At 38.9% G+C, this 11361-nt stretch overlaps 1 protein-coding gene across 1 annotated transcript in view; it reads right to left on the bottom strand.

Moving 5' to 3' along the window:
* The window catches only part of LOC107729932 (regulator of microtubule dynamics protein 1-like), a gene marked incomplete at its 5' end in the record, with an annotated part of 25695 nt that overhangs the window by 9693 nt on the left and 4641 nt on the right, over positions 1-11361 (bottom strand). The window contains one exon of the mRNA XM_016540670.1: positions 8292-8302. Coding sequence (XP_016396156.1) covers positions 8292-8302 — 11 coding nt within the window. The remainder of the gene's footprint in view (positions 1-8291; positions 8303-11361) is intronic.

The raw sequence follows: 11361 nt of genomic DNA, 5'->3' as shown, positions 1-11361 counted from the left end.
AAAAGAATGCGTTTCCACGCTTGAGCATTTAAAAGACAAAAACTGAAATGAAAAAAATATCTTGAAATTAAAACACTTAAAAATGTGGAGAAGTGGAATCATAAATTCCATGATGACCCTATTTACACCTTTTATCCAACTTTTATCCAACAACGACAAAATGAGTAAAAAAAAAAAAACTAAAAATTAATTTGAGAACAATGTCGAAGAACCATATACTGGGGTAGTTGGATTCAATAATTTTTTGAATGAATATCATAATCACAGTTCCAGCAGACACAGTGAATTATCTTCATGAATTAAAATCAGAAAGAAAAAAGTAAATGACATTAGTAGTGACATTCAATCGCAGAGCATGTTCAATTCAGGATGCTCTGAATTCTTCATATTTCGGCATTTTATTCAACATAATTTTAAAAAAATGTATTCATAACCTATATTTGTATCTTTTTGATGTAATTGTCAGACCTAATTTTGGGTTGCACACAGGACGAGCAGTGCAGCGCCGCGTCTGGAACAACTCACAGGTATCATACAAGACAAAACCGGCAAAAAGCGGCACGACTGGTCTTCAACGAGCCCAAAAGAGCCCATGTTACACCTCTCTTTATCTCCTTGCACTGGCTGCCGGTTGAGGCTCGCATCAAGTTCAAGTCATTGATGCTTGCATATAGAACAGCCACAGGCTCAGCACCCGCCTACTTCCACTCACTACTACGAATCTACATCCCCTCCAGAAGTCTGAGATCCGCTAGTGAGCGACGCCTCGTGGTACCATCACAGAGAGGCTCAAAATCCCTTTCCAGAACATTCTCCTTCACCGTTCCTGGCTGCTGGAATGATCTTCCCACCAATATCCGGAATGCTGAATCCCTGACCATTTTCAAGCGACAGCTGAAAACTCATCTCTTTAAACGCTACTTGACTTCATCTAAAAAAAAGAAAAAAACTATTTTTCTTTCTCTTTATTTATTCCTTCCCTTTTCTAGCTTGTACTTATTTGAACAATGCCTAAAACTTGGTATTTCAAGCACTTCCTGTGTCTGTTTGCCTCTTTAAGAAGAATCGCTTTATGTATTCCCCAATTGTAAGTCGCTTTGGATAAAAGCGTCGGCAAAATGACTAAATGTAATGTAAATGTAAAACCGTTAATCTAACCACCAAACAGGCAAAAGTTCACTTCATGAACAACACTCAAAGTGGTGTCGATGAGTTTGAAGTGTTTGACAAAACAGAGCAAACGGAAAGAGAAAGCGTGATCCCTAGTATAGCTCTTTATATGAAGCAGCCAGACTTTGTTCAAGCCACAGATACAATATTTTGCACAATACAAGATTTTCCAGCCTAGGAGGAAGTCATTATGTACATTAACAATCATTTGGGACAAATATAATGTGATTTACTGTAAAAGTAGTGAGTGGTGCTCTGTGGCACGTTCAGACGCTGAGTGGCGCACCGGTGTGCATTCACACATAGAAAACAGTGCGAATTTTAAAGATGTGATGCGGCGCTGCGCTTCTCGTCCATTGTGCGACCCCCTTCAGTTGAGAGATCCACAGATCTAACTTTATTTCCTCTTGACGTTGCTTGCAACCAGAACAGTCTTCCTTTGTTTGCCAGTGATAAATATTTAGTTCCAGGTTTTTGGATTTGTTTGAAGTGAAAGAAAAACAAAAAAACTACACAGCAACTTTTTTAGTTGCAAAGATAGACATATTTTTTGGATATTTGTCCCTATTTTCCTCATAGGAATGAATAAAAATGAAAACTTGGTTTTCCACCAGTAGTGGGCATGGCATAATCTCCGACTATATCAATAAACCCCACCCTCAAATCTGATTGACAGTTGATTGTATCGGCTTGTATGGTTTTAGTGAAGTGACGTCACTGGTGACGTTCGAAGCTTTGTTTGATTGCAGTGCTTCGAGAAAGGGTTCACTTTTGGGGAATCCACTCAGCCTGAAACCAGTGGAAGAGAAATATTGTTTTTAAACTTCCACTGCCTTCTGTCCAGTCCATATTAATCACTTTCACCCTCTTTTATTCAGTCTAAATAACTCCATAATTTCCCTCTGTTCAACAAAAGCACCGCCCAAGTTACAAAATTATGAAGCTTAATCTCACCACCACTAGAAAAACAGCACAATATAATCCAAACCAGCCAAAATGTGCCAATTTACTGCAAACCAGATGAAAAACCAGAGGCACTGCTGCAATGTCTCTTTTTTAACGCTTTTCACGATGCAAATCTTTGCAAAGCAGCTTTACAGAAAATGAAAGTTTCTACATTATATTTCGTAATATCTTATCAGTGGTGACTATCTCAAGTTGATGTCCATATGACAGAAATGTATGGTAAAATCAAGCAGTTAGTTATAGGCAGTTCTAAATTGATTGTTGCTGTTAACTTGTTCAAGTGTCTTGCTGTCATTACAATTGTGGCTTATACCTGTTGACCATCATTGGCCCTTTGGGTTCACATGTCTTATGGTGCCTTTATCAAGTAAAATTATTTTATTTTTCTCTAAGCATCAGCATGACTCTTGCATCTTATTACTGATATGACCATAGTTTTAGACCCTATACTGACATCTATCGATATTAAACTGTTATGCTATTAAATGTGGTATTTTCACATGCTTTCAGATGGAGCAGCATTTACTACACAGAGCAATTCTCAGTGAACTACGGCTCTGTGTAGTAAATGCTGCTCCATCTGAAAGCATGTGAAAATACCACATTTAATATATTTTTACTCCAAACTCCCTTCATAACGTCAGTCGAGTGTTTTAATTAAATCCTCCTGTGAGATGATGTGGCTTCTTACACCGAATAAGGCAGGCAACATATTTCATAGTATTTAAGCAGTGATAAAGGCATTGTATTATAAATACACTTTATTTTAATGAAAATTATAATAAGAACTCCGATAAACCGTACATTGCCATGTGAAAGATACGCATGACAATCGCAGCTTCTGTTGAATTGCGATCTCTGTTCCATTTTGATTTATCGTGCAGCCCTAGTAGCATGGATGGTCAGTGGCACCTTGTGTATGCTTTTTCATATTTAAAGTTAAAGTGTCTCTAAAGTGACTTTTAACCCCACTTTTGTCTGTTTCTTTAATTTCCTGTTTATTGAAAAGTCTAAATGCTTCTGTAGACAAATTCTTTCTCTATCTATGCTGTCTTGGTACTCAACCACAGCCTTTCACACTGTTTTGGACTATATAGGGCAGCCAGCAACAAAGCCGTCATCATTCCTGCTTTTCATCTCTGCCAGGCAGTGACAATGCAACATTCAGGCTTTGACAAATATTGGTTTCCAGGTGACACTGAAACTGTATTAGCCCTCTATGGACCTTTCTCCCATACTTCTCCCTCAGCTGGGCAGGTTAAGTATCATGCCATGACTTCCTAATCATGCCGAAATGCGTTTCTTGATGCGGTCAACTCTTTTGACTTGGTGGCAGTTGGCAAGTTCTATGCAATTTAACCACCTACTGAGATGATATTGTAAGTATTGGTCGCTTCTCCATTTAAATTTTCTTCCTTGACTATATCGGTCCCTGCACCAACAGGTCATCTAATGCAACATCCTCCAGCCTCTTGCTCTCAAATGGTATGCTTGAGCCTTGGACCAAGGTAAAGTCTCTTTTGTCAACCAGTCTTGCTTTGGAAGAAGTGGTTTATTTCTGAAGATCTCCTTGAACCGATTTAAGTTCTTCAATGAGGGTGAATGTTGTTCTCGCCATGTGACTTCAATACATCCCCGTTTACCAAATGCAGAAGTGTAAGTTGGCTGTTAACGCTGACTTCACCTTTCCACTCAAAGCATCACATTTGTTTTTGACTGAGACATGGAGATGAGACAACTCCCTCTGTGCTCTGGCAGACTTCCACACTCCTCAACCACCTGAATTATCTAAAGCACAGCCATTGTGGACAGCGAGTATGTGTGCTACAAATGCAGGCATGTGAGACGATGGGAAGTCCATGTAGTTTTAGTGATTGAGGTCTTGAATTTCAGTTATTGTACGGGCAAACATCAGCTGTTCAATTTGTTCTTGTTGCTATTTTCCTATTTTTAATTTTTTTTTTTTTGTGGGTGTCTTTGGCTGTAAATTCAAAAATGCAACAACTGAGATCAGCATGCTGCTATCCTATCTTGACAGCCCATTGACGACTTGAGTCCCTTTCCCTGGGTAAGTCTCTTTTCACAACTCCAAGTCCTCCTAGTCTTGTTCGACCTCAGATGGTTCCGTACTACAGCAACTCAAGCCAGACAACCAGCTGGACATCAATGCATGTAACAATCACCCTTTTATTTTTACATTTTGTACATGGATTAAAACAAATGCATATTGGTTTTTACTTGCATTGAGTTTACAATCAAGTTAAATTTGTGCAAATTGATCTGACTATGCCTGAAGGGCCTCCAGGAGAGACCACAGACACCCATATAAGTAATCATAGCCTTCGGAAATGTGGAGAACTTATCTTCACGGAACTGTGATTGAAACTCAACTTTGACTCCTGGTTTTCAGTGTGCTCATTGTTTCAGTGGCACCTCTGCTCCTACAATACTAGGAGTACTACTTTGTAAAGAGGCACACAGAAGGTAGTCAGTTGTCTGTGTATATTCACTGCCACTTAAGTGCAGATATCAGATGTATAGGGGTGCCCCAAACTTTGGACTATATATATATATATGCACAGCTGCAAGTCTTTTTATCAATGTGCACAAGGAAGAACTATAAAGATGGTTAATCTGTGTTGCACTGATAACTGTAATTGTTTGGTTATGGTTTTAATTGAGAGAAATAGGCTTCAGTGTTTACAAAGGCTCTCTTTACGTGTCTGCAGTGCTATTGTCTGACACTTTGTGGTTTTGCAATTGATGTTAGTCTTTTGAATATTTAGATTTTAGAAGTCTTTGTTATATTTGTTTATTTGGGTTTTGCACTAACATTCCTTGTGTTTGTTTGAATTTGGCGCAGAGGTGTCCTGTGGAGAGTTAAAGTGATAGTTCACCCAAAAATGACTTTTCACTTACTCGGACAAGTTTGACAACTTACCAGTGAGTTTCTTCTGAACACAAGACATTTGAACAATGTTGGTAATAAAACCGTTTTCAGAAGTCTGTAGCTATACTCTGGTCAAATTTAGGTCCCAGTCAAAGCCCAAGATGAGCAAAGGACCAAGTGACTCCACCCTCTATCAGCTTGGAGGGAGGTGTTGGAGAGCAGGTGTGCTTGTTGCTAAAATTCTGTACAACAGTCTTGAATCTCTTGCAATTATGAATACTTAAGTTTGTGGCGTTTGTTTTCTAGGTAAGCTGGACAACATGGAGTTGGATGTAATGTTATTCTCCTTTAAGGACTGATGCCCGCTCGTTGGCTTTGCTGTCCATGTTGATGTGGCTCATGCAAGAGTTCTAAGCCCTTCTAGCTTTGTTTGACCTTAAATGGCTAAATGCTACAACTCGCAGTTGTACCTCATTTATACAGAAGCCTCCATATTCTTGTTTCTTTAAATTAGTTAATGAGTTTTTAATTGTTACAATCAGGTACTGACAAGGCCATAGGAACATTCTCCAGGAGCTGCCTAGGTGAGGAGTCCCTCTTGAACTGAAGACTAACCCGTGACCCTTGCAATGTTTCCAACACCTGGCATATTGGTCTCGTTGCTGGGTCAACAGCTTTAAGGTGAATGCTATCACTGTTCAATGCAGCATCTGTTAAAACAATGCTAGGTGTGTTACTTGAAAATGAAGGCAGAATGGTTCATTTGGATCATCGCTACCAACTGCAACCCATCAAGTTGCATTTCTGACAAGTTGCTCTGGTGTAGTGATTGACTGTTATTTGGTTTTGTAATCGAATTGTACTTCGTGATTTTATTGTTATTATGCATCACAGTTTCCCTTAATGTAAAAATCAATTTTATTTTATTTTTTTACCAAGAAGCTCTGATGGAAATAAAAGCACTTTAATCCAAGCCCAGTTGTCATCTGAAGGTAAGAAATTACAGCTTGCACTCCACATGAGCTTTGTTTGACTCTTTCAAAATGTCAGTTTTAGATTGTAACCATGGGCTTTGTATTTGGAGTTTAAAGAACCAAGAGCTTTCACCTGTTTAGTGTACAGAACTCTGCTTTTAAAAAAAAATAATTTTAATGTACTGTTCTGTGCACATCACCCATATCTTTGTTTTTACTGTTGTCTTGCACAGTCATAGCCCTGAAGCTGAAACCACTCTCTGCTCACCTTTGGCTTGACAGAACTGAATTCTACTACAGGACATGCTGACACATCTGCAGTTTGTCCCAGAGCCCACATCATAACCAGGAAGGGCAATACAAATAACTCCTTTTGAATCTTCATGTGCCATATTGTCAGCTGGGCATCTTGGAGGAGCTAAATGTGCTCTTATCCTGTACCTTGATGGCAGTCAGCTTGTAGTTTACTTTAAAATGAGGTTTATTCAGATGAATTCTGGAGAGTTCCAAGCTCTTTTAGCTACATTTTCACTTTCCATTGGAAATGTGAAGAATGTTTAAGTGAACTTAACTAATTGATCCCTGGGGCCTGTTCTTTTGTACGTCGCTAACTCTGTTAGCTGGATTTGATTGTTGACGATTTGGCATGATCTTGGATTATTTGGTTCTTCGAAGCTCATCCTGGACTTGCTGTCATAGCAACCGGTAAGCTTGCTTAAACCTGTTTGCCAGCAGGCTTATTTCATGTAAACCGGATTAGATGGCATCTTTTTAAGTGGAATTGATATTGAAAATCTATCCCAGCCACTGCTACTTTATTTACAAGAGTACCCCACTAATCTGGGGACAATAATTTTAAAATTATAATAATTAAAAAATAAATTTTAAAATAATATAAGGTGTAATCTAGAATACTATGGACACAGACAGTTTTACTCATTGAAAGATTTGTTCGTGATAATTACTTTATAATTGTATTCGAGTCGTACACGCATGCTATACAGTTAATCAGAGTCGTGCATTAATTTAAGTAATGACCGCTACTATGGGAGTACACGGCTTGATGAAGTGCAGGAGACGCAGATAACTTGATCTTGACCCTTAAGAAACTTTAATGCTGTCACATAACATCTGCTTCAAAGATAAAATTACATGAATTGCTAATTACAACATTGAAATAAAAATGTAAAGCCTGTACAAAGAAATCGTGAATATAAAAATTGGGAATCATGTAAAAAAAGAAACCATGCACGATTCATTTATCTATTATAACATTTTTGTAGTTTTGTTCACGTGGCTGTTTACTTATAAAGGTTACATTGCTGTCCTGCCGCCAGCCAATCGCTGCATTGCTGATTGTGGTTGCGTATTGATACATCTGCCCTTTACGGGGAACACAAGAACGCGCAGTAATCTTAGACAACTTAAACCAGATATTTTAATCAATTCCGCAAATTCGTTTGAAGAACCAAATTAGCCAGAGATCACTCGAATGCGATTGTCATGCGCATCTTGTCAGTAAAGCCGCTTCTGTAATCGGTAGTAAATCTCCATCACATGCTTTCAGATGGAGCAGCATTTACTACACTGAGCCATAGTTCACTAACAAGCTACGCAAAATCGCGTTCATAATCGCAGATGATTTAATCGCAGGATTATGAAATCGTTCTGCGATTTTTTTTATTTATTATTTATTTATTTTTTTTATGATAGCTGTTTGCGTAGCTTCTCGGTGAAATATAGCTCTGTGTAGTAAATGCTGCTCCATTTAGCTCTGTGTAGTAAATGCTGCTCCATTTGAATGCACGTGAGAACCACATTTAATGTTTTTACTCCAAATACCCTTCATATTGTCAGTCGTGTTTGAAGTAAATCCTTCTGTAAGATGATGTGGCTTCTTGCACAGAGTAAGGCGCGCAACATATTTCATAGTATTCTAAACAGTGATAAAGGCTGTCAATTAGCATTGCATTATTATAATATTAAAGTATATAATAAGACTAACTCGGATAAACCATATGTTGTTGTAGTCGTGTGTTTAGTCACGTTGAATGAAAGCAGTAAAATCTTCTGTTTATTCAGGATTTCCTGGATTTCTTCTGCAGGGTTTATTTGGAGTTTCAGTGCGAGAGTGCCCTCTGGCCTCTGCTTCAGAAGAACACAGAACCCTGCTTCACTGAAAGATACGCATGACAATCGCAGCTTCTGCCTAATCGCGATTTATCGCCTTTGTGATTAATTTCTGTTAATTGTGCAGCTCTATTTCAAATAATCTCCGATGTATGAAGAACGGGCCCCAGAACTATGACTTCTGAATTTAGCAGGTTACAACCACATTATGGATAATACAGCCATGGGTCAATGCAGCCTTTGATCAACCGACGTTAGGTGTAGTAATTGTTAAGGAGCAGAACAGAAGGCAGTGTCAGTCACCTGCAGGTACATATCAAAAGCCAGTTATGCTTGGTTATATAGGGGTGTAAAATTACGTAACAAGTCTTTAGCAATGTGCACTTACAAAAAGCTTTAGGGATGGCTGGTCACTGGTGCATTGAAATTAATAAGTCAATATTAACAATGTTAAACTCTTTATTTTTCTTTTCCAGACTACTTTGCTTGCAAGGTTCTCCACATTTTTGCTGCACTGCTTGTTTCAGTCTGACAGGGCTTGTGGAAAACCATTTTAAAGACCCCCCTTTTTTTTTTCTCTCCGTGTGGTTGTAATTTTGTTAAACTTTTACCGTGTGTGTGTACACCTTAAATTTAAGCCCATGCCTTATGCTTTTTTTTTTTTTTTTTTTTAAATCTTAAATTCTGTTGCCTTTTGTAGTCTGTCCATTTGTTAGGGTTGCATTTGTTTTAGTACTTTTTGCAGGTAAAGTTAATGTTGCTTTAATTACTTTAATGCAGAAATGTTCTGTGACCTACTTGTTGTGTTTTTGTTCCCTTACAGTATTAAAACTAATCCAGAAGTGTCAGCCTGTCGTGTGAAGCTCTCCTTGTGTTGGTGAACAAACCTCTGTGAAGACCTGAGGGTCTACCAGCAAATATTCTTGGAACAAGGGTGCAGAAAAGGCACAATATTGTAGTTCCTTGACTACACTAATATTAATGCTTTCTAGGCACATTGCTGTTTGTCCCCTGGATTATTCCTGCTGAACATGCAGGCAGTCATGTAGATCTTGTAGCCCCCCCTTCCAGTTCACAGCTGTCTGGCAATTCCAGAGTCCTAATGCTGGATTTATTCCAGATGTTGCACATCCTGGGTTTGACTGACCAGGACTTGACCAGAGGACACAAACGGCAGGTTTCATTTTAATTTCTTCAGTAATCACAAATCTATTGTGTATATGCAACAATCTTTTGATTTTCATGTAGTTAACATCAACCTGACAACATCAACTTAACATTTACTTTGTCTCCTAGGTGAGGTAGAGTTGGATGTGCTGTTGTCCTGTTCTTTGATTTTTACACATCCTTCCCCACCCGACTGTCCTTATCACGGACAACTTCAGCACTCATCTAGGTAAGTCTCAATCCTAATGAGTTATTCTCGCCTCATTTGATCTTTGGGAATGTGGAGAGCTTTCTTCAGGAAATTGTCAACTGCTTGAACGTCCGCTTTGGCTTGTCTAAATTTGTGCATATTGTTTTCTTTTCTTGGTTGAGCCATGTTCCCCACCAGCCTCTGATTAACCAATTTTGTGTATTATTTGGTGAGGAGCAGAACCAAAAAAACTAAGCAGCTGCTTAAGAGCTTTTTTATTTTATTTTTATGTATTGTTAATGGACAAATGGTTGATGGTAATTATGCAAAAACGCAATATTAAATCAAAGGGAAATATTATACTAACGGGCTGCAGCTGGATGCAAGCACAGTCAGACTGATTATAGAAGAGGCAGCAGCATTGCAGCAACACTGTCAAAGGACCTCCTGGTTCAGAGAATAAAAAGAGGAAGAGAAAATGGCAAGATAAAGGTATGTTAAGAATTCAAGTAAACTAAACAAGGCTGTTGTGAGTTAATGTTAGTTAACAACCTAGGTAGCATGCGTAAATAGCCTTTTGACATCTTAAAATATAACACAACATATTACTTGGCTAGTTTTAGATAAAAAAAACTTTAATGCAAACATTCTCCTGAGTGAATATTTTTGTAATAAGCTTCTGTTCCATGAACTTGGTACTCATTTGGGGTCTTTGCTATTAGGGGGCAGTCGTGGCCTAATGGTTAGAGTGTCGGACTTGTAACCAGGAGGTTGTGGGTTTGAGTCTCATGTCGGGCAGGAATTGTCGGTCGGTGGGGGGAGTGAATAACAGCGCTCCCTTCCACCCTCAATACCACGACTGCGGTGAGACTCTTGAGCAAGGCACCGAACCCCCAACTGCTCTTCGGGTGCCGCAACAAAATGGCTGCCTGTGTGTGTGTGACTGTGTGCGCGCACTTGGATGGGTTAAATGCAGAGCACAAATTCCGAGTATAGGTCACCATACTTGGCCGCACTTCACTTCTATTCCGATATCATAGTACCTCACTTAGCTATAGATTAAGATTTTGTGTGTACAGATGGCTTGCTGTGTTTAATTTGTTGTTACAATAACATTCTGTTCCATTAACTATATTCTTATGAACATCCCCCTAGGAGCTCTGTTGAAATATTTTGGATGATACAGCAGGTGAGTTTTCAACAGTCAATATAGTTATATGGTTAACTGTTAGAAATTAACAATCGGTCCCTATGGATTCTCTTTGCCACCGTGAAATCTTCTCAGTCCCTTAAAGTATAGATATACGGCCGGGAAGCAAGAAAACACACAGTCAATGTATTCTCAATACTTCCATTTATTCATAGAAATACAGATCTTATATAGGCATATGTCGAGGGGAGTTTCACCCTCTTAACCAATGAGGATAGGATGACATACACATATAGGATGTTTGACCAAGAACATGTGTTTTGTATAAAATGGCCACATGTACAGAAAAACATGTACATATTAGGAATAGACTTCCTGGCGAAGGATGCTGAACCCTCCTCACAGTTCAGCACAAACTCCTTTACCTCGTAATCCTAGCATTCATCTCCTTATTTGGGCATTTGACCCAAGCAACTAATGTATACATGTGTGCATGCCTACCTCGAATATGAGTAAGAGACATTAAAACACCATACAAGAGAGAGAGAACAGATAGAGGAGGGAGAGTGAGAGGGAGAGGGAAAGAAAGGAGGGGTGAGGCATATTTGGAACATTCTCAAGACAGAGAGTGTTTTCTAACAGAGAGAGAGAGAGAGAGAGAGAGAGAGAGAGAGCGCGTGGTGAGTGTGTGTGTGTGTGTGTGTGTGTGAGAGAGAGAGAGAGA

Source organism: Sinocyclocheilus rhinocerous, unplaced genomic scaffold (genome assembly GCF_001515625.1).
Source record: "Sinocyclocheilus rhinocerous isolate Xijiao unplaced genomic scaffold, SAMN03320098_v1.1 scaffold2835, whole genome shotgun sequence".
NCBI classification, from domain to species: Eukaryota; Metazoa; Chordata; class Actinopteri; order Cypriniformes; family Cyprinidae; genus Sinocyclocheilus; species Sinocyclocheilus rhinocerous.
Note: the sequence above shows the minus strand (reverse complement) of the source record. Positions and strands in the feature narration are given on the sequence as shown.